Below are 27,937 nucleotides of genomic sequence, written 5' to 3'. Positions count from 1 at the left end.
CTCTGCGCTCCGGGGAGGCCGGAACCTCGCTTCTCCGCTTCCCCCTCCCTGCCGCCGGCCCCCGCCCTCCCCCCGCGCCCAGCGCTGCGCCGGGTGCGCTGGAGAAGCTCAATACGTGTCAATTGAATTGAACTGCTGCGGGCGCAGGCTGAACGCCGCCGCCGAGCACCGATCAGCACGACGTTACCGAGTGGAAATTTATGGGGCGAACGGTGTAAGCCAAAAGTTGCTCCCTGCCAAGGAAAATAAAACGCGGGAGATAATCTCCCAAGGCCGGGGTGAGGGGCCAGGGCAGCCCCTCCAACCATCAGAGGTACAGACCGTGAAAATGCTCGAGAACCGGGAGAAATACAGGCGGATCTCCGCTCTCCGACCGCCCCCCACACCTCCCGGTGCCTCCACGGGCTGCTCCCCCCTTCCCCCACCTCCAAACAATTCCCACACAATTGAAACGTCCGGGGAACTCGGGCGCGGAGTTCAGGCGGAACGGCCACCGTTGCCTGGGGTGGTGTTTTCAGGTAGCTTTTAACACCGAAATGGGAAAGGGCTCCTCTGGGAGGAAGGGGCGAACTGGGGTGGGGGTGGGCGCGGGCGCGCACAGGCCACGCTCCGCTGGGTCTCGGAGGGGACGAGGCCGGGAGAGCGCAGCGCTGGTGGCAAGAGGCGGCGGCAGCGGCTGCTGCCGCTGGGGTTTGACAGCTTTGGCTGAGCGGAGTGCGAGGCGCTTTATGGTAATTGCGGTCCTCCACTGGCCTTCTGGGTAGCGAGGGGAGTCTCGGCGCGCGGCTGGGAGAGCCGCCCCCGCCGCCCCCATCCCCTCGGCTCTGGCTCTGCCGGCAGCCCTCGCCGCTGCCGCCGCCCAAGTCGGTCTCCGGCTCGCCCAGGACGTGCGCCCGGGCCGGGCGTGCGCAGCCAACTCGGCCCGAGCTGGGGAGGGGAGGCCGAGGGACGAGGGAGGGCGCCACCCAAGTGGTCCAGGGTTCGGATCCGGAGAGGCCAAAACGTGCCGGGCCGTGCATCGATGACGGCCGGGGAAACTCGGGCAAACCTTTCCTGGGGAATCACCCCTCCCGAAACCCCACCGCGGAGGCGCCGCAGCGGAGGGTGAGCGGAGACTGGGGTAGCTCAAACTTGCGAGAGCTGGAGGCGGCGGCGGGCGGGCGGCTGTCGCCCGAGCGCTGCGCCTGCGGGGGGAGGGGAGGCGGCTGTTGGGAGGGAGGGAGGGAGGGAGGTAGGGCGGGCGGGAGGGAGGACGAGCGGAGGGAGGGGGAGGAGGAAGAGGAGGGAACCAAGGAGGGGGGACGCGTTGGGATCGCGGCGTGCGGCGGCAGACGGAGCCTGGGCTCCCAGCGGCAAGGTGAGGCAGAGCTGCGCTCCTCGCTGAACGCGGGCCGAGCTCGGCGGCTGCGGGGGAGACGCGCCGGAGCCCAGACCGCGACCGAGAGCGGGAGCTAGGCAGGCGGCGGCGGCGGAGGGGGAGCCCGCGAGCCGCCGGGCGGAGAGCCCAAGCCGCGCTGTCGCCGCGCAGGGACGACTTGGCCAACACTCACACACACTCACACACACCCAGCCCGAGCGGGCGCTCGCTGCGAACCGTCAACATGGCGCTGGGGCTCCTGCCCGAGCGCGGGCGGCGGCGGCGGCGCGGGAGCTGCTGAGCCCGGCCAAGCCCAGTCCAGCTGCGGGAGCCCAGAGGATCGCACAGGGCTGTCGCCACCTGCCTGGAGGCTGCGAACCCGCCCCGCCCCGCCCCCACCCGGCCCAGAGCCCACCCCTCGGCGGGGCCGACCCCGAGGGCAGCCGGCTGGCAGCAGACGGCGAGGGAGTCGAGCGAGCGCGGCGCCGCGAGCGGGCTGCGGGCAGCCGGGGACTGCAAACTTTGCTGCTCGCCGCGCTTCTCCGGCCCGGCTCCTTCTCCGCTCGTTAACGTCGCCGCCCCCCCACCCCTCGTATCTCTCTCCACCCACCCAACCGCCCCCCGCTCCTCCTCGCCGCCTCGAGTCCGCTCGGGGGAAAACTTCAAAGCGCCGGATCGCAGGCTCCCTGCCTACTCCCCGACTGGGGATTTCAGGTCAGTGCCCGGAACACCTTTCCCCCGGGAGACCGCGGACGGGTGGGCGGGCGCGCTGAGGGCTGCAGTCAGCCCACTCCCCCGGGGCCCCCGCCCGCAGCGTACCCCGCGAAGCTTTTGCCTCGCGCTTCCCTTTGGCTTCCTTGCTCGCTTTCGTTTTTATTTCATAGCTGTAAGTTATTAAAAATGCAGCCAACTTAAGCGGTCCCGCGTGGGCACCAGGGAGGGAGGGGGCGCGGCTGGGGGCCTGGCGCCCCCCCGGGGGGCCAGGAGGAGAGCAGGGAGTTCGCGGAGTGGAAGTTTGCAGCCTGTGTGTGTCTGTGCGCGGGAGCGCGGTCGCCGCTGAGCGCCGCGAGTCGGGCGGAGTGGGGGGGGAGGTGGGCTGGAAGCTGGGAAGCTGGGTTCGGCGTTAGCTCGCGAGCAGGAAGGGGAGGGCGGCGGGTTGCCGTCTGCTTTCTTTTTCGACTCGGGAAAGAACTGTAAAAACCCCCAGCCGCCGCCGCCTCGTCTCGCCTCTCCGGGGGCCGGTCGTTCCTCCAAGTGGAACGTCGGCGTGTGCGTGCGCGAGGGTGTGTGGCGAGTGCCTCGGGCTGAGCCGAGCTCGACCTGCCGCCGCTGCCGCGCAACTCGGGAGGGGAGTCCCGTTTTTTCTTGGCTTGCCCCAAAGCGCAAATCACGTGGATTTAAAAAGAAAAAAAAAAAAACTAAGAAATCGAGCAGAGCGTGGGGTTCCGACTTGGCCCGGCCGCCAGCCAGGTCAGACGCTTTGTTTTGTAAATGTTCTTTTAAGATTATAATCTGCAACCCCCCTTCCCCGCTCCTCTCCCTCCGCGTTGTTCCGGGTAGGTTTTAAGTTATGAGCCCCCAGGCGTGGGTGTAGAATGTGCTTGTGCGGGGGCGGCGGCGCTGAGGGAGGCCGGGGGCGGGCGAGACCTGGGCCCTCCGCTGGGCGTTGGGGAGTCTGGTGGGTAACCCTGATGGGCGTGTGAAAGTCTGCGGCCGGAGGAAGTTGGTCCCACTCGGAGGGCGTGTGGCACGGAGGCTCCAGGCGAAGAGGAACTTGCGCACCGGGGCACGATGCTCGGCCAAGGCGGGGAGGGCGAGGCGCCGCGGGGCCCGCGCTCGGTGCCGGCGGGCGGCTGCGCTGCAGAGCCTCCGCCAACTCGGGGGCTCGCGGCGGCGGTGACGAGCGCCTGCTGTTTACGGAGCAAGCTTTGGGGCGCCGTGTGCGGAGTAGGGCGGCCGAAGTCACGCGTGGTCCCAGCAGGCTTCCCGCCTCTCGCACGCTCGAGTGGGCACGTCCCGGGGTCCCGGAGACGGACGAGTCTGGCAGCGTGTAGGCCGTGGCCGGGCGAGGCGTAATTTGCTGTTAATGAATCTTTTCCAGAAAGTCCGCGATCTCCAGCTAGAGGCTGTGAGTGCCCGCGCGCCAGGGCGCGCGCCGCCAGCGTCTGGAGGGTGGGGGTGGGGGGAATGGAAGAGCGAAGAAGGAAGGAGGAGGGTTATGTGTATTTAGAAACAAACCTTAAAAAGAAACCAACGCGCTTCAAATAGGTATTTGCACAGCCTCGCTGCGTCTAGACTAGACAGCTCGGGGTTTTAGCTGTGTTTTCCCCCCCTTTTTTCGTTTTGAGAAGAGGCTAGGGGAGGGGGAGTGTGGTATTTGGTTCTAGGGGTAGCCTCTTGGAGAAAGATCCTTAAAATGGCCTGGGAGTAAAGACTAGGAGGAAATGGCCCACCCCAGAAGGTGGTGGGTGGTGAGTGCAGACAGACTTGGGTATTTCTAGCCATCTGACACTTCCTGTGGCACTGGAAACGGACACCGCGGGCCGAAATCAATCCTTACGAAGTGTTGGGTTCGGTTTTGCCAACAGAATTGCTTGCGTGGAAGGCATTTTAATTGTCAGCCTCAAAGACTCCTGTACGTGGACACTTAGGGAATACGCTCGTTCCTCGACCCTTTCCACTCCACCCTCGACCTGTTATCTGGTCTGGGTTTTGCAGTGTTGGTTTTCGTGTTTATTTTGAGCACGGTTTCAGCGCGTAGAGCGGAGGGGGGCGGGGGAGAAGGCGATGATTAATATGCCATCCAGGTTTAATCCGAGGCTGGCCTTCAGTGTGAGGGTATACACCGCCACGCACACGAATTGCCTTGGGGTGTTTAGGGGAGCGCGCGGGTTTCGGGCAGCAGGCGCCCGGCCGGCAAGTCGCGGCTGGGGCTCGGCTGGCCCCAGCGCTGTCCTTTGAGGCGCTGTCACCAGTAGGTGACTGAGAGTTAATTAGGAAGTGTTCTCCGGATCAATGGGCTGCACAGCTCATTAGCGATTCTCTCCAGCCCTTTGCAGGGCCGTCCTGGCCTCCGCCTCCCACACAGGCCGGGGCCCCGCGGTCCAGGCTGCGGGGAGCGCCGCTGGGAAGTGGGGAGGGGCCGGTAGCGAGGGACGGCGGGTAAGCGAGTGTAACTTCGCGGGGCGGCGCGTTGCGTGCAGCGCCTCGAGGCCCGCGCAGCCCGCTCTTTCTTCCTGCCCGCGGTCGCCTCCACTGTGTCTTTAACTCGCTCCCGCTCGCGTCGCTGCCTGGCTGCTCCTCCCCGCCTCCCTCGCCTATCTCTTGTTCTCTAAGCACGACGCCTGTGCTCCCCGCCCAGTTTGGGATTAGACAAGATAAAAATAGGACTGCCCAGCGCGCGGAGCTGTGACTGTGCCCCGGCAGCCGGGCTGGTGGGAGCGCGGGGGCCCGGGGCTGGGGAGGACCCGTGGAGCGCTCGGAGCGGCCAGCCCCTGTGGGCCCCCTACCCCCACCCCGCAGGCGCCGTCACGCTCCCCGGGTTCTGTCCGCCGTGAACCGTGCGGACCGGGGGACCTGGGCAGGGTCTCCGCGCTCTCGCGGGTGTTGTTGGTGTGCCGGTGATAGATCGGTCTAGACAGGCATGCAGGCTCCCTCCCGGCTGAAGGACTAGAGGGGGGCGCGGAGACGGCAGCAGACTCCGTGAGCTGCGAGTGAGCGAGCTAGCCTCCGGGCCCAGCGAGCTGGGTGGAGGGAAGGCCGTGGGGTTTCTCTTAACCCTTTGAAGGCCGTGGTGGGGTAGTGTAACAGGGAAAGCGGGGGGCAAAGAGCCTAGTGGAAATTCCTGGAGGCAGAGTAGCTCGCACTGGGGAGGAGCTGTGAGTCTGGGCCTAGGGTTTTCCTTTCTCTTATGCGTGCACGGTCACATCCTGGTGCATCGGGCTCGATTTTTCCACAAACCAAACGCAGCTGCTAGATGATCTGGATTGACCAGGTAGTTCTCAGTCGGCGAGCTGTGAACACACACAAAGAACACCCTCACTTTAAAAACTGAGTTTGGAAGACAGATGTAGACTCAATGTTCCCAAAGAGAATTCATGCGGGTGTTCAAGGACGGGAAGGTCTGCACATAGCTATAGTCGGGTGGGGCCTCTGACCATGACTGCTGCAGACCAAGGACCAAAGCCTGAAATGCCCCGCTAGCATGTACAGGTATGCACTGAAGAGAGCAAAGCGGTCTTTGAGTTGTCTCTATATAAATAGACACACTTTTAACCATGAACTTGTGGGGAGTTAGATATGTGCAAGGAGACAGCCTTCAAAGAGGAGTTGGACACTGATGTGTTATGAGATCCATCATTTGTGTATATATATTAGGGGCTAATATTAAATTGGTCTAAAATTTTAATACACCTTCGCAGACATTTATCTGGTTCTTTCTAGAGCTCGAAATGGGCGGATGGGTTACCCTATACATAAATAACTTATTACTAACATTCCAATCTCCTCCTCCCTCCTCTTCCTTTCTTTAAGAGTTTGTGGTCTTAAGGGATCCTCTGTTTACAGTTAAACTGCAAACCCATATTGGTCTGGCCTGGGAAAGAGCCATGTTACAGGCAAAGCAAGAAGAATGGAAGTAGTAGGAATGCTCAGATTAAGATGTGCTCCTGAATGACATGTGCTGAGACAAATCAAGACACTTGGGCTCCGATGCCCTAATGGAACAAGAGATACATAAGAGATAAAGAACTGGCCAAGGGGAATGTAAACATGGGTATGCAAATACAGAGATGTATAGCGATATTCTGAGAGAAAAATCCCAGACTTTGTTGAGCTGGAAACGGGGGCAGAATTTCTGTAAGTGCGTTCCAGAGACAATAGCCCATTTAAAGGTGTGAAGAGGGTCACTTGGAAACACAAAAAGCATTCATATGCATACATCCATGCTTAGATACACAGGCTGAATGACAAACACTCCTCATTGCCTCACGAAGACTTTCCTGCCGAGTGAGTGAGACCGACTTGGGTATGGAAGAGTGGGCCACACAACCACATTCACACACTTATTCACAGGGAAATAATGTGTCTTTGGCTTGAAGGAAACTGATGACCAAGCTAGCAGCCTAAGGATGGATGGCGTGCAGTGAACTAGGATTACCTCTGGTTATAGTTTATTTCTCTTCTAGGGGTGAGGTGGAGTGGGCAGCGGGTTGGTGATGAGCAGGTAGGAGCCTTTCTGAAGAGATTTTGAGCTCCTGATCTTGAGTGGCTGGATCGTGCAGCCACAAGAGGGGTAGCTTTCCACTTTGTGGTCAGGAGGAATGGCTGTTGCACTGCTGGGGTCCAATTTGCTAAGGTGGAGCAGGGCCCCAGTGGGCTGGGAAGGAGAACAGGAAGAAGTGCGGCCTCTGGGAGGAATAAAAGGGAGGTATGCTTGCTTGCTTCTTTTTTTTTTTCTGGAGGAGACCGTGGCGGGGACAGCCTGTGTTGGGTGGATTATCAGGCGCCTCGGTGACCCCAGACGCGCATGTGAACTCCGGCTAGGGTATGGCTTGCCCGCGGCGTCGATTTGCTGCCGTCCCTCTTTGTCTAAGACCAGCCGGGAATTCCAGCTTTTATTGGGAAGACCGCACTTGGGTGGGGCCCGCGCCAGGCCGAGTGGGGCAGGGTCGGGCCGCGCTGGACGGGAGGCTCGGAGCCGGTAGAACGGTCCTCCGGAGCGGCGGGCAGCCCTGGCAATGCCACCCCGGTGGTTTTCTCGAGGGCACCGGGCCCGGCGGGGCGGAGAACTTCGTGGGTCCATCTCGGCCGCCCCGCCCCACCCCCTCCCTCCGGCCCGAGGCCGAAAGGAGCTCAGAAGGCCCTTTGTTAGGCCCCGAGGTCACACTCGTGCCCCAGGGGCCGCCGATGGGTGGGAGAAAGTAGTGCAGCGGGTCAAGAGAGAGCCTTCTTATTGCCTCGGTGCCCCAGCCCATCTTCTGGATCGGGCCCGGTGGGGGCCTCGCCCAGATCTGGGTGGGGAGGCCTGGGCCGGCCCTGGCCCGCCCCGGCTTCTTTGCCAGTGTTTATGGCCGACGGGATTCCGTCTGTTTGCAAAACCGGACGCGCTGCTGAGGCCTAGGTGGTGGAGCCAGGAGAACCCGCCGGGGCGGGAGTAAATGGTCTCCCCGCGGCCGCCCGGGTGGTAGCCGAGCCGCGTTTGTCGCACGCACTTGGCCGGGGGCGTCCACTGGTCTCCAGCCCTGCCCGACGGCTTTCTCTGGTTGCCCTCAACGTGTCCCTCAGGATATCTGACTTTTTGTTGGGTGGAGTTCATTAACGATGCCTTTCTGCGCTATTTCTGTAGAAGGCCCCCTTTTGGGGCGCAAGCTCACCTCCAAGTGTTTACAATCGAGGGTCTCAGAAACTGGGGTCTTCACTCCGTCATTGTTATAGAGCTGTGTCTCCCCAGCCGGCACCCACGGGCTCGGCTTTCCATGATGAGAGAAGCGGGGAAGTCCACTCGGAGAAGATACTGACAGCATAAAAAATAATTTGTGATCTAAAAGACAGTTTCCAGTATAATCTCATTATGCACCACAGACTCCCGATGTTATTTTGTGGAAGGCGGACAATGATCAATTTACATTGACCCGGGGCTGGGCGAGCTTTTAGATGGTAATTGCCATATTGATTTGCATGCAAAAAGGAGACCTGCTAAAATTAAAGACCGGAAGCTAAATTAAACTAAATTTATTGTCTAGGTGCAAACCAGGGGAACTGTTGGGGGATGGGGTTGAGTCAGGTCAGGGTGCCAGGGGCGGAGCGGGTGAGAGGCCCTGGAGCCTCGGAAGGTCGCAACTTTGGAAGCGATCTTTGCCCTTGTGATTTCATGTGGGGAGGGGGGATGTGTTTAGGAAAAAAGTTATAAAAAGACAATTTTGCATTGAAGTCACTAGGATCTTTCAATGCTAATAGGAACTAATAGGGGGAGGAGAGGTTTATAGGGTTATAGGGGTCTTCCAGCACCATTTCCGGCGTCCCCCCTCCATTTCTATTGTTCTGCCTGGCCAGGCGCTCGCAATCGTGCTAGGGACACCAAAAAGCTCTTGCATTTGAAGAGTTAAAAAAAAAAAAAAAGCAGCCCGTCCCCCCTTCCCGCCTCGCTCTCTCCCCCCCCGCCTTCCCGGAGCGATAGACCTTTCTGAGAGAGCGCACCGCGGGCAGGCCAGGACCGTTGGCGCTGTAGGGAGTTCCTCCCCGGACGCTGCGGTCCCAGGCTTGGCTGGACGGCCATCGCTTCGGGAAGCCGTCCTCTCCAGGTGGCCAAAGTAGGCGGGTGTGGGGTGGGGTGGAGAAAGGCGTCTGCCCTGGCCGCAGTCTAGCGGTGCCCGGGACTGGGGGGGGGGAATCGCCTCCCCGGAGGGGTTGGGAGGGCCGGGCACGCCCCGCCCCGCCCCGCCCCGCCCCGCCCCGCCCCGAACTGGGTGGGGGCCGGGGAGGGCTGGAAACCCTGCCCGTTCGCCACGGCCGGAAAGTTTAAAAAAGAGAAAGAACGCCACTTGCAGAGGGCTGGCCTGGAGCCAGGGGCGGCCGGCCTGCGGGGGCGTGCTCAGCTGGCTAGCGGGGTGAGCGCCCCGGCGCCGCCGTCTCCCCTCAGTCCCTCCCGCCGCCGAGGCCCCTGCACACCCGGTCGCACTGCGGAGCCATTTCGCACATCCGGAGCTTCAGCGTCTGGAGGAGTAACCAGTCCAGGGCCGGGAAGTCCGAGTGTCTGGTGCCCCTGCCCTTCCCCATCGAGCAGAGCCGGAGGTGGCTTTGGCAGGCTCCGCGGGTGTAGGTAGTTCCCGGAGCATCTGAAAGCCTGGGGCAGACCCGGAAATTGGGGATAAGATGGGGAGGGGATGTTGGGCCCTGAGGTTTGCCGCCGGGCGCTTCTGTGAAGAAAGGTTGGGGAAAGGACGAGATAGCCCATCCCCCGGCTTGCGCTTTTGTGGGGACTCTGGGTGGCCCAATAGAACATCTTGCTGGCGTCTTCCATCTTAATTCCCTCTGCCACACTACTTTGTTCCCTGGGGTTTTTCCTTTAAATCCTAGGAAAGGTAGATGGAGGAGCTTCCTCCAAATGGCTTTTGCTCTATCTAGATAATTTGATTTATTGCTTTATGTGGCAAAACTGGGGTGGCAAGCCTAGGTCCTAGTACCAGTAGTCAGCACTTTTCCCAGAGACCTGAAAGGAGTCGACCCACCTACCCCTGTCTATTCTGGGGTGCTGGAGGGATGGGAAAGGGGAGGCTTGTTGAGCGCATTGGCCTTACACCAGGGTATAACAACGTAGGGAGATTTGTAGGATGTAGGGGGAAATGGTGAAAGACTTTGAGTGGACCAGGAGATGACTAGATATAGGAGAAACTGTGTTCGAGGCTCACTGTAGACCAAGTAACATAAGTGTTAAACACTCTTTATCTCGTTCTTGGGTACATAAGGCCTAAGGAAGCTTTTCAGAGGAGACAATATGTGAAAATCAGGATTTCAAATGGCACAATTAGACCAATAATTGGCTCCTCTCCGCAACTCCAGGACTGAGTTTGACCGTGGCCCATTTTTTACTAGCTGTGTGACCTTGGGGGCAAGTTATTTACGGCCTTTGAGCCCCAGTAAGTTTTTTCATTTGTAAGACTGGGAATAATTATCCACCTTTAGGATCTAAATAGAATACTTGGCGCATAGTAGGCCTCAAGGATGAATAATTGCTTTGAATGACTTGTCATGTTCCTATAGGTTGCTCCTCCATTCCCTGCTGCCCCTGAGACCCCCTGAGACTTGCTAGGTCTGTGTCCTGGGACCCAAGGATGCAGATTTAATCTCCCCTACGCGGGTATTCTAGGTCCGTCTTCCTGGGTTCCTCTTTCCCTTTGTTACCGTAGTTTGCATTCTGCCTTTTAAAGGATTCCATATGAAAAGACTTGCTTCTCCCCCGCCCCCCAAGTGGGATCATTATATGGTTAGGAACTTATTTCAGAGCCGGTATCTGGGTACCCTTTGGCAAGGCTTCCTGGCATTATTTCAGGGGGGGAACGATGGTGTCTAGAGGGGCAAGACCTGGTTGGAAGAGGTGAGAGGGGGTGGCCTGGTGCAGAGGCCAGAGGTGCTGTGGTTTGTTTGATAAGGATTAAGTCCGGATGTTATGAGGGCTCAATGTGGTTTTCAACAAAGTCTGCCAGGGATTGCTTCTTTTATATCGATATGTATTTTAAAAAATTACTAGCATGAGAAGAAAACCAGACCTGTATGGATCCAGGCCGGTAGTAAGCTACTGTGATCAGGTTTCCTACTCGACTCCCAGAGGGAAAGTCAGTGTTTGATTGAAGCTACACTTGGTTCTTGACTCTCAGGGGATGCCTGCTCTGAAACAGGAGCCCTCCCTCCCTTTCTCTCCTCCTCTCCCCCTCCTCCTCCCTCTTTTTCCCTTCTTCCCCTAAAAGCCTTTGTGCTGAAAGAGCTTCAGTAGGCACGAATCCCTGGTCCCTCTCTAAAGAATGCCTTACAGCCTTTGCTGACATTGTTTTGTGAACAGTGGGTTTTACCAGGCCAGCAGTTTCCCCCCCGATTTTAGCCCACGATTTTAAAGGTAGTCTATGGACAAGATGCGCCTAACTGCAATGATTGCCTCAGTGTGTAGCCTGGGCCGGGCTTGGAATCTAGAGACGCCTTAACCTTTGCCCTAGGGGCCCTCCTGGAGAGGGGGGTGAAGGTGGGGAGCTCGAGGACTGATTGTTTTCGAGGATCTGTTTGTTCTCCAGCCACCGAGGCTGAAGGTGGAGTTGGGCAAGTCTGAGTGTATGTTCCAGCTTTGGGTCTGATTTTAAACTTGGTTTAATTGGAGAAACTCCTAGGCATTTAACAGTTCTGTACAAATGCAAACTTGAAATAGCTCGAGGCCTACGTCATTTAGGAAAGAATAAATGAAGTACAGAAATGTCCAAACTATGTAAATCCTAGCGTTGTCTGCCCTCCCATAAACACATGACAAGTGCCAAGGCATTTCCAGTCAAAACACCAGTGGAACCAGCAGCCTCCATCCTTTGTATTTATTATTTTATTAACAGCATTTTACACAGCATTTAACAAGCACAGCCTGCCCGCTTTGCACCAGGACTCTAAGCAGGCAAAGGGGTGGAAAACGGATGGAGGTGGTGGGGGAGTAGTGGTTGCTAGAGGACATCAGCTAGAGAAATCTCATCAGATGGGTAGGGAAAGCAGCACTGGGGGTTTATTTCTACTGGCCACAAGGAAGACAGACATAGTGCTTTGGAGGAAGAAATCCTCTCTCCCATCCCAGGAGGAAAGTTGTACCGCTGTGATATGTCTGGTCTCAGCTTTGATTCCAGAGGGTAGAACAGGGTATGTTTCATGATACTCTGCCCATCGGTTATTGGTGATTTTCAAAGAATAAGTATTTGTCTGCTATCGTTATTCGATATCCTGGTGGAAAGTTTATAACGAAAAGTAATGCCTTTCTTAAGTCATAAAATGAGCCTTGTATGCTTATTTAATTAAAATCTATTTAAGGACCGATTAGGCGTGTAATTTGCACTAATAATGACGATTATGGAAATGTTCAACTTAACCAAAAATCATAAAGGAGACATTTTGATCAGTGGGGCGGCCAGTAAGTATTCAGTGAGTTGGGCAATTTCCGAAAGACAGGAAGCATTCCTCTGAGGGCTGCAGAAAGCGCAGACCTGTCTGGCCTCTGTGACATGGCATGGAGAGGGGCAGACCTCCCTGTCCCGGCCCCAGCCTGGCCAGACCCCACTTTGCTGAGCATGGAAACCAACCCTACGAGTCTCCGTAACCTTTATTCTCATGATGCTTCCCTGAGCTTCCAGAAGGAGTAAACTCTCGGAGAGGGCTGATGAGCCACACGGAAATCTCTGCGAAATGGCGGTGCTCTTTTGCTTTAACAAACAGCGCTGACAAACGCATGCTTCCTTGGCTAGCCTTGGCTGGAGCCTGGAGGGGTAGGGGGAGAAGGGGTCCCTTGTTCCGGAGAAACCTGCCAGCTGCTGGGCTTGGTGCGAAGGCAGCGAAGGCAGACACAATGCTGCTGTTGTTGGTTTGATCTCTAACTGTGGATTGTTAGTCTGGCTTTAACTATGTGGTAAGGGGGGAATGTGAAGGCTGTTTACAGCGAGTGCAAATAATGTGACAGCTGTTGGCGCGCGAGCAGCGCTGCGCCTCCTCAGCACTTACACAAAGCGCGCACTATGCAGGCCCATGGACGAGCTGCAGAGGTGGCGGCCACTTTCTGGCCAGCGCATCCCCAGATGAGAGAAAGCTCCACGGCACACCCACCCCCCCATCCCCAATACACATCTTTATGACTTCCCAGGATTGTGGTGGGGTGCAGGATGGTTTGTATGTTGTGGTTTAGGGAACTTGTGGTGAGGCAGAGGTGGCGGGAGAAGGCCCACGGGGCTGTGAGTGTCACCGTGTTGGTGGGGTTTGGCCAGGATCCGTTGAACTGGGTCCTCAGCTGTTGGTGACAGAGTTTTTAAGATTTGGGAAAATAACTTTCAGCCCTAAGTAAGCTTATTGGAAAGAATGTGTTATTAACTGAAAGCTTTCTGGAAATTGCAGAGGCTCTGAAGGCCGTTGTTCCCCTCTGAAATGGCCCTGTTATTCAGACAAGTTAGAGACAGGCGGGTGCTGTGTTCTGTGCACTCGGCACTGTTTCCAGCTTGGAAATGCAAGTGTGCAGGTTCAGTACCCTGAAGGGGGTGTATTTTGGGGGGAAGGGAGGTCAGATTGGCTTTTGATTACCCACATGCCTTAACCTTTTCTCCCAAGCCTTCCCGTTTTCAAGAACACATTTGCCTTCAACTGCAGTACGCAAAGGTGCGTCCTGAAGCCTGCCCACAGCACCACCTACTCTGACTTCATCAACTAGATGCCCACAGCCACAGGCTTTCTCTTGAGTTCCTGGTACCCTGCCAGGCCCTGCAGAGAGGCGCCAGGGTGGGAGGGAGAGCAGTTGGTGGCGGCAGTTACCCACTAGGCCAGTCCTGGAGGTTCGTGGCTGGCCCAAGCAGGTGGACTTAGGATGGCAAAGAATGTGGACCTGCCTCTGGACCGTCCTGGGGCAAGCTGGGTGTAAAAATTCACTCCTCTCCCCCGTGAATCCCAAGGTTGAAGCCTTCCAAGCCCTGGCACCTGCCTGGTCCTCCCTGCGTTTTGGAACATCATTTAGGGCTGACTTAATTCTATATTCTACCCTTCCGCATGACTTTGGCCTCTGGGTGTACAGCCTACAGGGTATCTGCAAATCTAGTTCATTCTCTCCTCCCCCCGCCCAGCACCGCCCCCTCCCCAAGTCTACTCTCTAAGTTTTAACATGGACTTCTACATCTAGTTGGGTTTCCGATGGGGAGCTGGGAGATGCTTCTGGAGTGAGACATGAACTTCGGTGCCAGTTCTATAAATTGGTCTCTTTTTATGACGTGTGCCATTTTCTGTAGGAATGTTGCTTGCAAAACGAGTTTCGCCTTGGAGGAAAGGCGGAAAGATAAACAAGCCTGCAACGCCAAAACACTGGCAGTCTTTCCCTCCTTCCAGCTCTCTTAAAGCAGCCGGGCTGTATTTCCAGGATTAGACTTGTGCATGTGAGGAGGGACTCTCGTTGGCTTTTTTTCCCCCAAGCAAATGCAAATTAGAGAAAAATAATTTTCTTTCAACGATATGCAATGTATTAGTCACTTGTTATCGTGCTCCGAGGCAGGCCTCATTTGCGCGTCTGCCAGCTCGCTCACATCTGCTCGGCGCTGTTCGGGGCATTTTAACCTTGGCGGTGTCGTGTCTAGTCCCACGGATCAAGGAGGAGTAATTAAGCCCTGAACAGCTACAAAAATTCATGGGCCCCCATCTATACCGCAGTTGTTCCATGGCTTTGTTTTGGGTGCTCTGAGTTCCATGACTGAGTAGCAGACATGGGATTCCTATTGTTCCTTGTAAAGAAAGTGGGTGCCCCTCTCCTTCTCTGACCCTCATCCCAGCCTTTCTGGGACTCCCAGGCTCTGCACAGTCAGCGAGAGACTCACTTGCAGATCGCAGGACCCCTGCCTTTTAGGCATCTTTTATGCATTAAAAGTTCCTTTGTGCTTCCTCTGTATACTAATGATAGCTGTTGTTATTAGCCTTACGGTATAGCTTGTTCCCTTCGGTGGTGGTGGGGGGGGGGATGGCGGCGAAGGCATTCCTGTTTTACTCCTACAAAGCCCTGGTGAAAACAAAAGTTCATTGACACAGCCTTTGGAGGCGTGGTGTGGAACATTTATTCTGGATTTGCCCCCAGGTTGTGTAGACTCCCAAGTGGGGACCCAGTTCTGCAAGGACTAGACCAAAGGGGGCAAGTGGTTTCTTTTTGCGTGGAGTGGGGAGAAGAGTAAGGAGGGATTCCTGGCTTTTGACTTGGGTTTCTGTTGCTGAGTGGCCTCCTGTGAGGGGACACCTGTTTCTAAATTCGCCCTCTCTTGAATACACACGTGGTTCCCTGACTCCCCCTGTGGCAAAACCATGAAGGAAAGTGAAAGGAACAAAAAGCTGGTGGGGTGGCCTGGACAGATTGCCCTGGGAGAAGGGCAAGTGTCCCCCATTGGCCTGTGAGAGAGAGGTTGGGGACACCTGACCCCGGGCCATGGGCTCTGCCTGGAGGAGGGGAGTGTAGCGGGCATTACAGGCTCGGCAGCGACCCTTAGGGTCAGTCCCTGCAGATTACACCCCGGACCCCAATCCCCGATATTCGCACCCCTCCCACGTTACAGTAGGCGACACTTGGCTCACATCTTTGTAAGGGGAAGCGTCCAGAGCAGCAGCGTTCTAGTATGATCGGAAGGGAACCCAGAACGATTGCGAGGAGGGGTCTGCCGTGCCCATTCCCCCTGTGGACTCGGCGGCATTTCCCGGGAGGTCTCGGATTCTCCCTGCGCCCACCCAAAGTTTCCTTTCGTCAGATTCGTTGATGGGGACAGAAGGTGCGGCGGGGCCTTCGGAAGGGGCACCACGGAGAGCGCGCCAGGTCTTAGGGTCCGAGGGGTTACTTAGGGTCGGGAACTGGGGAGGTCGGGCCGCCTCCGGGGAGCCTGCTGGAGTTCCTGGAAGGCTCGGCGGGGGCGCGCCGCGAGGGCGTGGGTGTGTGCCGTGGTGCGGCCCCGCGCGCTGGGACCTCCGCCGAGGAGCGGCGAGGAGGAGCGGGCGAGCCCCGAGCAGCACGGGTGTGTGTGGTGGGAGAGAAAATCCCTTTGTTGCCGACCGATCACGCTCCGGGCTGAAGCGCCTCAGCCCGGGGAGGGGGCGCCCCTCCCCCTTTCTTCTTCGCCGGGGCCAAGTTCGCTCCCAGCCGATGTGGCTCTCCGCTCTGACCCCGACGCCCCGGCAGGAGGCCGGGAAGGTATCTGGGTGCTCGAATGGTCCGGGCCAGCGAGTTTCCCCTTCCCCCTCCCTCTTACTAGTGCAAAACTTGGAGGTGTGGGCGGGGATGCCCTTGCAGGCTACGGCTGTGGCTTGGAGTGTGCCAAGAGGCAGCACCTGGGCCGGCTGGATCACTTCCCTCACCCCCAATTCTCTCGGGGGAGGGGCTGGGACCAGGCCAGCCACCTCCCTCGACCACACTCCTGGAAGCCTGCGGTTTTGCCTCCCAGGGACCTGGGGGGCAGCCTTGGGGTCTCTTACTCCCCAGCAGACCTGGAGGACCCATGCCACACTGCACATCCGGAAGAGCTTTTTCTTCTCATCTTCCACCCCCACACACCCCACCCCCACCCCTCACATCCTAAAATAGGAACTTCTTCACCCGTCCCTTCCTTGAAACCCGGAGCACAGCGCTGCTGCTGTGACGCAGTCTGTGTTTGGAGCAACCCCAGGAAGGGCTGGCGGGTGGTGAGCTTTGGGCTTCTGTAAAATCTACACAGTTCTGCTGAAGGTCCCTCCCTGCTTTGACCCCCTCTCTGTTGCTGCCTCCGTCTCCCCCGCAGGATGAGGTGGTACTACCCCAAAGAAACAGCGATGTGATTCTGGAGCTTACTACACAGTATGTTTAGTAGAGTCAGATGCTATTTAGTGAGGTTAAACGTGGCCAGCACCAGCTATTGCCAGGCAAAACTCAAGTCCATAGTGCAGCTTAATCCTTTGGAAAACACAATGCCAAATATTTACAGAGGGGACCAAGGTTGGAGAGGTTCGGCCACCTGCCCAGAGACACGCGGTGGGTAAGGGTGGGAGCCGGGAGGCTGTGGTGACCATGTTCTCTACAGAGAACCAGCCATGCAGTAGCGAGACCCCTCCCCTGAAGAGTCCTGGGCCAGAGGACCCCAGCACACTGGCTGGGAATGCCTGCTTGGCCACCTGAGCTGGAAGCCCTTGCTTGCGAACCTCTCCAGTCCTTCTGGCCATTAACTGCTGGATAGCTGCCGGTGGGGACAAGGGGAACCTAGTGAGAGAGATCCCAAGAAAAGACCCTGAGATGGGCCACCCTCTCAGTGCCTGTGTGGACAGCAGGGAGGCGTGAGCAGAGGTAGTTTGGTGGCCATGCTTTCCATATTGTCAGTGCCACTTGACAAGTGTAATACGCAGACTTTTAACTGGTCGCCGCCTCAAGGGTGGGGGCAGTGGAAAGTGGCCTAGTGCAGGAGGGGGCGGCGGTGGGGGGAAAGGAAAGGGGCCAAGACTTGGGACCTGTGGTCTGCCCTCACATCTTTTCACAGAGGGTGGGTGTGCCCCTACTGAAGGATGCCGAGGTTGGAGTGATGGCTTATGATCTTGGTCCCTCGACTCCCTTCTGCCAATCAGGCCCTTCTCCCCAGTGTCCAGGCCAAGCTCAGTGCGCTCATGATAACCCTTGGCTGTGGAGCGAATGACTACTCAAGAGTCTGTCGAGGGTGACCCAAGCTCTCCTATGCGTTCCATTTCCTTGGTGCTAAGAGCTAGAGACCACGCAGAGTGCAGTGTGCATGCCTGCTTCTCGCAAGCCAGCTCTCTCCACTTGGCCCTGGATGTTCCAGCAGGCAGCTGGAACAGTTCCCAGTCTGTTCTTTAGAGACCCACATTCTCCCCATCTGACCTCTTCTCAGCCCTCTTTCCCCTTCATCCCTATCCAGCACCTTTATCCACTTCTCTCCACTACTAGAAAAAGGGGTTAAAACCCAGATCCAAGGTGCAGCTTCGCAGCTCACAGTGGAACAGGTTGGTGCTTGTAAAGTGCTTTTCATGAGTGACTTCACACATCTTGGCACTTCTGGAAGCATAGCCTGCATTTGGAAGAAGTGGGGGGTGGAGGTGGGCATTGAAAAATAAAAGCAAACGAGCTTCATCTATAGCTGCAAAGCACCCTGAGGCACTGTTTGTCATTGAAATCAGATCATTTGCCCTCTCCACCGTATTCTGCTGCCAAGGGTCAGCAACATCAGTTTCGAAGCACTTGGCCTTAGAGGTATAAAAAAAGGCCCCAGCTATTTCAACAGCAGCTTCTAGAAGTTCGATGTCCCTATACTTTGCCTCCCAGTCTCTTTTTGTTTCTTACCGCAATGTCCCCTTCATTGTACATGCCAGAGAAACCAGGGTGGGGTGTAGGTAAGGGTGACCCCTGTTCTTCAGTAGAGGCTTGGTGTGAGCTGTATGGCCTTTGCAAAGGAGGCCCCTGCTTTTGTGGGTTTGGACTGCTCTTTGTCACCCAGGAGGAGGGCCTCCTGCGAGCCAGAGCCGTTGCTCATTGGCCCTTTCCACTCCTCCATCTTTGGCCAGGAACCCGAAGAGTTAAAAGTCTTTAGCTTGTTGCAATGAAATTATGGCTGGCAGTGGCGCCGCTGTTTGTTCAACAGACCTCCACTTTTAAACAGTTCACAAAAAGTTCATGGGGCAGCTAAAGATTATAAGTGTGTGTGTGCGCGCGCGCGCATGTGTGCACAAGTCCATAGCAGGATCCAACAATGTGTTCCCCCCTTTTGCTTTTATGTTCAGCCCCATCCTCCACCCCTTTCCTCCCAAAACACATACACACGCAAACACACACACGACAGTGAACCGCTCTGCTAGCCTCAACCCTCCATCTGACCCTGTGCATTTGAGAACACTTCGTTCTGATGGCTGGTATCATTTATCTCTGCGCCATAAATATGGAAAACCCCGAAGGAGGAGCCCTGGAGAAGGGGGGATGCTTTGAAAGCACCCAGTAGGTCCAGGTGCCTGTAAACCGCAGTCACATTTCTGCTAAGTCCAGGTGGCCTTTGCTGAAGAAAGGCCCTTTGAAGGGAAGCAGCCGCTGGCCTTTTCGGGGCTGGGCCTCAGTATAATGATTCTGTTTCCCAAGAAGGTGCCGGGAGGTCCTTTGCACGAGGTGTCTACTTAAGGGAGGTGGGTAAGAGGCAGGTTTGTTTGGTTTTTTTTTTGAGTTTTGCTCTTATTGCCCAGGCTGGAGTGCAGCGGCACGATCTCGGCTCACTGCAACCTCCGCCTCCCAGGTTCAAGCGATTCTCCTGCCTCAGCCTCCCTAGTAGTTGGGAAATGCAGGCACGCGCCACCACGCCCAGCTAATTTTGTATTTTTGGTAGAGACGGGGTTTCTCCTTGTTGGTCAGGCTGGTCTCAAACTCCTGACTTCAGGTGATCCACCCACCTCGGCCTCCCAAAGTGCTGGGATTACAGGCGTGAGCCACCTTGCCCGGCCGGAGGCAGCTTTTTTAAAGGGGAGGCCAATTTTTAAGAACGGGGACACCAGAAGATGGAGGCTTATTAGGCACACACTTCTTCCCTCATCCTTTTCTTGGGGGTTTGATTGAGTGACTCTTTGGTTCATGATGTAATGTCTGCATTTCATCATGGCACAGTGAGGGGATGGCATGGTGCAGTCCCACTGCTGTAGCCTGATGACGGGGACACACTGGCACCCGGGAATGATGCTCCACCTTCTCTGTTATCCTACCCAGGATGTCCTCCTTTTGTTAGAAGGGGCAGCAGGGGCCGGAGAGGGGACACTGCCACTACATTGAATGTGCCTTGTGGTCTGCCCAGCACTAGTGGTGGCCTTCCCCACTTGATTTGTGTATTTGCAAGATGGAAGAAAAGCCCACGAACCCTTATAGAACCTTCCCCAACAGCCGAGTCAGTCTTTTGGGGGCGCTATGGCTAGCCCACTGGAAGAGCTGCTGTCTGGAGACCCTTCCTAGGGAAGTAGCTTTCCAGAACCCCATCATGCCTGATGCCTCTGCAGATTTCTGCCTTTTTCTTGGACCCTTTCTCTCTCTTCCAGCCTCATTGTTGAGCTCTAACTATACGTGGTGTGTCGGTGTATGTGGATTTTGATTAACAGACGTTCTTCTATGGATGGGGGCCCATGGGGGATGCTGGTGGACAAAAGACCTAGTTAGGACAAAGAAATGAGGAAGTACAGACCGGCTTTGGGATTCCATCCCCCAGGTGTCCCCCTAACCCCCACCCTCAGTCACTCTCACAGAAAAGTCCCCGGACCTGGTGCCTCCAACCCAACCGACCTGGCAGTCTGCTCCGTGTGCTAAAGTGTAAAAGCAAGCATTTGCATATTTTTTCCTTCTAACAAAGGAAATGTGTCGACTTAGGGAACATTTGGGCTTTCGGAAACTGTGTGGGTGGGTGTGTGAGGGAGGAGAAGAAAGTTCCCCTGATGATCTGCACACCAATTATTTCACACCCAGGTTTGGGTCCCGTGGAAAAATGCCATGGCCAGTCCGGACAAGGGACACTGAGATGTGTTTGTGAGCAGGGAATTGCCGAGGGCCATCGGTCCCAGGCATTAAAGGCTCCCCTACTTATTAACCCAGCATTTAACAGCAGGATATGGGCTGAAGCGCAGTCAAAAGAAACGGCTCAACCTCCAAAGAGCAATTAAAATCCTGCACGAGGATAAATCACGCGCCGTGATAATCCTGTTAATAAAATGCAGCTTGTCCTGACCCTTCACTCATGCAGCAAACTAGAATGTGATGTGGGTGGGGGCGGTGGGCAGAGGAGGTAAGAGGGGGTGGGAGGTGGTCTGAGCTCCTCTGCCTTGGCAACCTCCCCCTCCCAGGAGGTGGAAAATGGGTGGCTTCTGCTGGCTCCCCATGTGCCAGCGGCTTGGAGCCCATCAGCCAGGGCTGCTAAGACTTCTGTGCTCGCTAATGATTTCTCGTCCCCAGCGAGCAGGCGTCATTGAATTACTCAGCCGCCTCCCTCTGTAGCTTCCAGGCAAAACCACCCGGGTTAGGTGCTTAATCTAATCCAGGGCTCCGGTGGGACAGGTCACCAGCCCACCGATTCTTTTTCACCCTCAATCTGTAAGTTGCACACACGACAGCCTTGGAAATTCAGCCCTAGAAACGCAGGTAGTTTCAGACCTGGACTTGCTGCTCACCTCGCTATTGTGCCTTTCACCCTTCTTGCACCCTTTTGGCCCCAGGAAAGATCAGTTGTGTGCCTCCCAGTGATGCAGCATCCCTGAACCTATTGTCAGAGCCTCCCCTTGTTGAATCAAGTCTTCTCTACCTTCTTTAACAACTGGCAAGAATGAATGACCACTGTACACTTTCAGAGGAAAGGGGGTGGGCGGGTGCTGTGGTGTGTCCTGGATGCATTCTGTGCCTTGGATGAGGCTGCCTGTTTCGAATTAAACTTCTTCCCCAGCCCCAGCACCTCCTACCAGGGAAGCTGCCTGCCCCTTCGCTGTCCCTTCGAGTCAGGTGTCTGCCCTTGGCTCCCAGACCACTGTAGACAGCAGGCACAGCCTGCCTTCCCGATCTGCATCCTGTATGAATCACCTAGAAAGAAGCGCCCTGTTTGGCTCTCCTTTACTGAACCTCCTGGGATTTTTTTTTTCTTTCCTTTAAACAGACTAGACGCTTGAAGCAAAGCTGCCATCCCAGAAGACGACATGCTCTCAGCAACCCCCCTGTATGGGAACGTTCACAGCTGGATGAACAGCGAGAGGGTCCGCATGTGTGGGGCGAGCGAAGACAGGTGAATGCGCCCACCTGGGCCAGGCCTGAGGGGAGAGTGGGCACCTTCCTCACGCTCCTGAGTGGAGCCCATGTCCATGCTGAAGCCCCCCTCACCTTCTCACAGCCACCGTGGGCCCAAAAGGGGTGGGAAAGAAAGAGCTCCTGCCTAGTCGGCCGCTCTTGATTTACAGTTTTAACAGGCAACCTGGCTCAGCGAAGCATTGCCGCCCTTTAAAAGATTAGCCCCTAAAGCGGCCTTTCAGTGCACTTTCGTCCTTAATTTATTATTTCATATTTATGAAGGAGAATTAATCCCAGTCTATATGCTGCTTTAACTCTAAATGTCAGGAGTGTGGGCCCAGGTGGAGCAGCATTCGATGTGCTTTTAAAACAAATAGTTTGCTCAGTAATAAATGGGGAGAGAGCCACCCTTTTCCTTCATTGAAGCCCAGGATCTCTCATTGTCCTCTGCTGCGTGTTCCAGGAGGCCACTGGCACCTGCTTTTGGCCGCCAGACAGCTCTGTTATGCTTCCTAATCAGTAATTTTGGAGTGTGGGGTGGAGGCAGCTAAGCAGTAGATGATTGAAGCTGCTCTTTGGGGTAATGAGGAAACTTTTCCTCTGCTGCTTGTCAGCGATTTTTATCCTGGGGATTTGGAAGTTGGCACCAAGCACTTTCTTTATCGATGCTCTCTGATAACAAGTCCCAGGGCAGCCGCAGCAGCCTGGCACAGATGTGCAACTTCCTCTTCAGCCTGGAACAGCTGACATTTGTATGATACTAGCGTGTATCCCCCTGTCATTTTGACAAAGGCAGTCAAATATGGCTTTTTTATCACCATGGAAACCAGTTTCCATGGTTAGGACATGGTCCCTAACTTTGTTCTGGGAAAAGTTTTGAAAGCCTACCCTCCTGGGTAAAACGGAAGTGGTTGAGGCCACCAGCCCGTAGACTCCAGCCTTCCAGCCCCGTTTGGTATTTGGCTGTGTTACCACTTCATGTCTACCCTCCAGGAGAGTTTATAAGGGTTGGCTGGGACAGCCGAGCTCCAGTTGGCCTACTTGACCTCTAGAGAAAAAGATCTTGAGGGAGAAGTGGTTTTGCTTAATTTCTGGCTTACCTACCTTGGGGACATCATATTTGTGATTCATGAAAGCTTTGCATTTCCTTTGTTTTTCCTGGTCAAGTTGAATCACCATTTGGGGGCAACTTTCAATATGGGCCATTGACAGCTGGTGGGGACGGAGGGTTAAGGACAGTTTTAAGAATTGGGTTAGTAGAAACTGGTCTGTTCTGGGGAGATCTGTGAAAGATAGATTTAGTGAGGAATGCTTTCATGAAGTTGGTATATCCTTTTAAATAGGAAAATCCTTGTAAATGATGGTGACGCTTCAAAAGCCAGACTGGAACTGAGGGAAGAGAATCCCTTGAACCACAGCGTGGTAAGAGATTAACAGCTTCTGTTGATGCCATATCTGCATATCAGTGATCTGTAATCAATCGTATTAATTTGCAGGCCTTTAAAGGGTGGGGAATGGGGTAGGGGTGGCGGTTCAGAGCAGGGCTGAGTCGGAGGCCTCTGCGACAGGACAAGGCCCCCACCCAAGCTCTTCCTGTCTTGCCTTCCTGCCTCGCCACACATGTCCCTGTCCCCTAGTGACTGGTGGGATGTGTACTCTCTTTTCTTCCATAAGCTGAATGCCACATCAGCGTTCCCAGCTGGATAAATTTCCAGCCTCCAAATAGCCCCTTAGGGTTTACCTTTCCAGTAAAATAAGAAACACAGGACCGTCACTTCAGACACATGGGAGAGGAAGTCAGAAGACACAACCACAGTTTGACCCATGGCCTCTTTATTGATTTAGAAATGAGGCTGCTAAAGTCTTCTGTTCCTGTTGTCCCATCGAAGATTGTTTCTTGTTCTGTTAAGTCATGCCTTCCTGCACCCAGGGGAAATGAAGTGAACACCCACCCCCAAGCCTAACAGGCCCAGGGAGGGTTAGTGTGAATTCTGTACCCCATGAGGGTGATGCTGAGAGTTTTGGAGTTGGTGGCTTCTCAGTTGTAGCAAATAATTTTTGCTGAGAAGGTAAAAATCTTTAGACTTTTTAATTTTTATTTTTTAATTTCGATTTTTTTAGAGACGGAGTCTCGCTTTGTCACCCAGGCTGGAGTGCAGTGGTGCAATCTTGGCTCACTGCAACCTCCACCTCCCGGGTTCAAGCAATTCTCTTGCCTCAGTCTCCCGAGTAGTTAGGACTACAGGCGCACACCACCACACCCAGCTAATTTTTTTTGTATTTTAGTAGAGATGGAGTTTCACCGTGTTGCCCAGGCTGGTCTTGAACTCCTGAGCTCAGGCAATCTGCCTGCCTTGGCCTCCCAAAGTGGTAGGATTACAGGCGTGAGCCACCGCGCCTGGCCAAAATCTTCAGACTTAATAGATGACTGAATTAATGTATGGGCCTCCAGTCCAAAGGGACCAACGTTTTCCCTGCTTCCAGGATACTAGTTGAGAGGTGAGAAGGCAGGCAGCAAAGGGGTTTGGATAAAGGGAAGGGGAAACAGATCCCCACCCCCTGAAGCCTGTCTTTAACCCTTTCTGCTTGAATGTTAAGGCTGATGGCACGTTGAACTAGTTGGCAGTGTCTTCGGGTACTGCTGCCTTGAAGGAGTGCCCCAGTAACACCCGTGTTGTTCTTCTGCAAAGGTGGATGCGAGCACGGCCCATAGAATCGATGGCCTGGCAGCACTGAGCATGGACCGCACTGGCCTGATCCGAGAAGGGCTCCGGGTCCCCGGAAACATCGTCTATTCTAGCTTGTGTGGACTGGGCTCAGAGAAAGGTCGGGAGGCCGCCACGGGCACCCTAGGTGGCCTTGGGTTTTCTTCGGAAAGAAATCCAGAGATGCAGTTCAAACCGAATACACCCGAGACAGTGGAGGCTTCCGCCGTCTCTGGAAAACCCCCAAATGGCTTCAGTGCTATATACAAAACACCGCCTGGAATACAAAAAAGTGCTGTAGCCACAGCAGAAACACTGGGCTTGGACAGACCTGCCAGCGACAAACAGAGCCCTCTCAACATCAATGGTGCTAGTTATCTGCGGCTGCCCTGGGTCAATCCTTACATGGAGGGTGCCACGCCAGCCATCTACCCTTTCCTCGACTCGCCAAATAAGTATTCACTGAACATGTACAAGGCCTTGCTACCTCAGCAGTCCTACAGCTTGGCCCAGCCGCTGTATTCTCCAGTCTGCACCAACGGGGAGCGCTTTCTCTACCTGCCACCACCTCACTACGTCGGTCCCCACATCCCATCGTCCTTGGCATCGCCCATGAGGCTCTCGACACCTTCGGCCTCCCCAGCCATCCCGCCTCTCGTCCATTGCGCAGACAAAAGCCTCCCGTGGAAGATGGGCGTCAGCCCTGGGAATCCCGTTGATTCCCACGCCTATCCTCACATCCAGAACAGTAAGCAGCCCAGGGTTCCCTCTGCCAAGGCGGTCACCAGTGGCCTGCCGGGGGACACAGCTCTCCTGTTGCCTCCCTCGCCTCGGCCCTCACCCCGAGTCCACCTTCCCACCCAGCCTTCTGCAGACACCTACTCGGAGTTCCACAAGCACTATGCCAGGATCTCCACCTCTCCTTCAGTTGCCCTGTCGAAGCCATACATGACAGTCAGCAGCGAGTTCCCCGCGGCCAGGCTCTCTAACGGCAAGTATCCCAAGGCTCCGGAAGGGGGCGAAGGTGCCCAGCCAGTGCCCGGGCATGCCCGGAAGACAGTGGTTCAAGACAGAAAAGACGGCAGCTCACCTCCACTGTTGGAGAAGCAGACCGTTACCAAAGATGTCACAGATAAGCCACTAGACTTGTCTTCTAAAGTGGTGGATGTAGATGCTTCCAAAGCTGACCACATGAAAAAGATGGCTCCCACAGTCCTGGTTCACAGCAGGGCTGGAAGTGGCTTAGTGCTCTCCGGAAGTGAGATTCCGAAAGAAACACTATCTCCTCCAGGAAATGGTTGTGCTATCTATAGATCTGAAATCATCAGCACTGCTCCCTCATCCTGGGTGGTGCCCGGGCCAAGTCCTAACGAAGAGAACAATGGCAAAAGCATGTCACTGAAAAACAAGGCATTGGACTGGGCAATACCACAGCAGCGGAGTTCATCATGTCCGCGCATGGGCGGCACGGATGCCGTCATTACTAACGTTTCAGGGTCAGTGTCGAGTGCAGGCCGCCCAGCCTCTGCGTCACCCGCCCCCAATGCCAATGCCGATGGCACCAAAACCAGCAGGAGCTCCGTAGACACCACACCATCCGTTATTCAGCACGTGGGCCAGCCCCCGGCCACTCCTGCCAAGCACAGTAGCAGCACCAGCAGCAAGGGCGCCAAAGCCAGCAACCCAGAACCGAGTTTCAAAGCAAACGAGAACGGCCTTCCACCAAGCTCTATATTTCTGTCTCCAAATGAGGCATTCAGGTCCCCACCAATTCCCTACCCCAGGAGTTACCTCCCTTACCCAGCCCCCGAGGGCATTGCCGTAAGTCCCCTCTCTTTACATGGCAAAGGACCTGTCTACCCTCATCCAGTTTTGTTACCCAATGGCAGTCTCTTTCCTGGGCACCTTGCCCCAAAGCCTGGACTGCCCTATGGGCTGCCCACCGGCCGTCCAGAGTTTGTGACCTACCAAGATGCCCTGGGTTTGGGCATGGTGCATCCCATGTTGATACCACACACGCCCATAGAGATCACTAAAGAGGAGAAACCAGAGAGGAGGTCCCGGTCCCATGAGAGAGCACGCTACGAGGACCCAACACTCCGGAATCGGTTTTCCGAGATTTTGGAAACGAGCAGCACCAAGTTACATCCAGACGTCCCCACCGACAAGAACCTAAAGCCAAACCCCAACTGGAATCAAGGGAAGACTGTTGTCAAAAGCGACAAGCTTGTCTACGTAGACCTTCTCCGAGAAGAACCAGATGCTAAAACTGAGACAAACGTGTCCAAACCCAGCTTTGCAGCAGAGAGCGTTGGCCAGAGCGCTGAGCCCCCTAAGCCTTCAGCTGAGCCGGCCCTGCAGCAGCACCGTGATTTCATCGCCCTGAGAGAGGAGTTGGGGCGCATCAGTGACTTCCACGAAACTTACACTTTCAAACAGCCAGTCTTCAGCGTAAGCAAGGACAGTGTTGTGGCAGGTACCAACAAAGAGAACCTAGGGTTGCCAGTCTCGACTCCATTCCTGGAGCCAACTCTGGGGAGCGATGGCCCTGCTGTAACTTTTGGTAAAACCCAGGAGGATCCCAAACCATTTTGTGTGGGCAGTGCCCCACCAAGTGTGGACGTGACCCCCACCTACACCAAAGATGGAGCCGATGAGGCTGAATCAAATGATGGCAAAGTTCTGAAACCGAAGCCATCTAAGCTGGCAAAGAGAATCGCCAACTCAGCGGGTTACGTGGGTGACCGATTCAAATGTGTCACTACCGAACTGTATGCAGATTCCAGTCAGCTCAGCCGGGAGCAGCGGGCATTGCAGGTGAGCCCCCCCACCTGAATTTCAGTTACTTTACCGGTTGTCAGTTTTTTAATGTGTAAAGAGGACTGGGGCAGTATGGTAGGGCAGGGCACCAGGCAGATTTGGTGAATGAAGCTTGTGGTAATTTGAATGTATGCAATGTGGCCAGTAAGAGAACGTGAGCGGTAGCACTGAGGCGTGTCTGGATGCTTTAAGTTATTCTGTAGATTATAAGGGAACTCCACTCAATTGCTGATAACAGATGTTTTAATTATTGTGAAGGGTATCTAAAGACTGCATGACGTTTACCTATCAATTGCTTTGATTTCTCTGCCTGTAAGATAACAAATATACCTAGAAGTGCTGCTTAGAATGCCTTACTTGATACCTGGTGATGTGTAGCAGCCGCATGTCTGTGGGATTCATGCAAATTTTTCACCAAAAAGAAAGGAAAAAAAAAAAAGGTTGCTTAAAGGGATACAGTGTGTATTTAGTTTGCTAGTGAATTATGGTAGATGTTGTATAGGAATTTCCTTAAGATATTTTACTTTTAATTAAAAGATGAATAAAGCAAAATTGTTTTGCAATGTTAAGAAAAAAATTGGTTTATGCTTATAAAAATGGATGAAGTTATCTAAATGATCCATTGAGTGCCCATTTTAATTACATAGATGGAAGGATTACAAGAGGACAGTATTTTATGTCTACCCGCTGCTTACTGTGAGGTCAGTTCTTCAAATTTTTATTACTAGAATCTTACATAAACCTTTTGAGTTAAATTTCATTTCCAAATATACAAAGGGAAGTTTGTGGGCCATGGTCGTCTTTATTCATTGTGTATTTTGTTTCTTTTCTGTTGTGTTTTTTGTTTTGTTTTCTTTGCGTTGTGTTTTCGTTTTGTTTTATTTACCTTCAAAAGAGAATGTCTGTCTGTATGCAATAGTGTATGTGTGGATATACATACACACCGCATATATATCTATATACACATGACTTTATGAATAAAGAATGTGTGACTACTTACATATAGATACTCTTAAGTTTTATCTGTTAAACTTTAAAATATCTGAGTTACAT

General features: G+C 54.8%; 1 protein-coding gene across 27 annotated transcripts in view; it reads left to right on the top strand.

The window, feature by feature from the left end:
- Window positions 1-27,937, top strand: part of BCOR (BCL6 corepressor) — a 127,496-nt gene that overhangs the window by 79,552 nt on the left and 20,007 nt on the right. For 6 of the 27 annotated variants that reach the window (XM_015127212.3, XM_077988352.1, XM_077988363.1 and 3 more), the window contains exons 2-4: window positions 21,232-21,357; window positions 22,703-22,781; window positions 24,050-26,881. In XM_015127212.3, coding sequence (XP_014982698.3) covers window positions 21,272-21,357; window positions 22,703-22,781; window positions 24,050-26,881 — 2,997 coding nt within the window. In that variant the 5' untranslated portion in view covers window positions 21,232-21,271. Of the gene's footprint in view, window positions 1-836; window positions 1,105-1,329; window positions 2,072-2,489; window positions 2,828-21,231; window positions 21,358-22,702; window positions 22,782-24,049; window positions 26,882-27,531; window positions 27,586-27,937 lie in introns of those variants that run through there. The other 21 variants (XM_015127210.3, XM_015127203.3, XM_077988359.1 and 18 more) reach the window with 9 other exon arrangements.

This window comes from Macaca mulatta, chromosome X (genome assembly GCF_049350105.2).
Source record: "Macaca mulatta isolate MMU2019108-1 chromosome X, T2T-MMU8v2.0, whole genome shotgun sequence".
NCBI classification, from domain to species: domain Eukaryota; kingdom Metazoa; phylum Chordata; class Mammalia; order Primates; family Cercopithecidae; genus Macaca; species Macaca mulatta.
The sequence above is the reverse complement of the archived record's forward strand: the minus strand, read 5'-3'. Positions and strand labels throughout refer to the sequence as shown.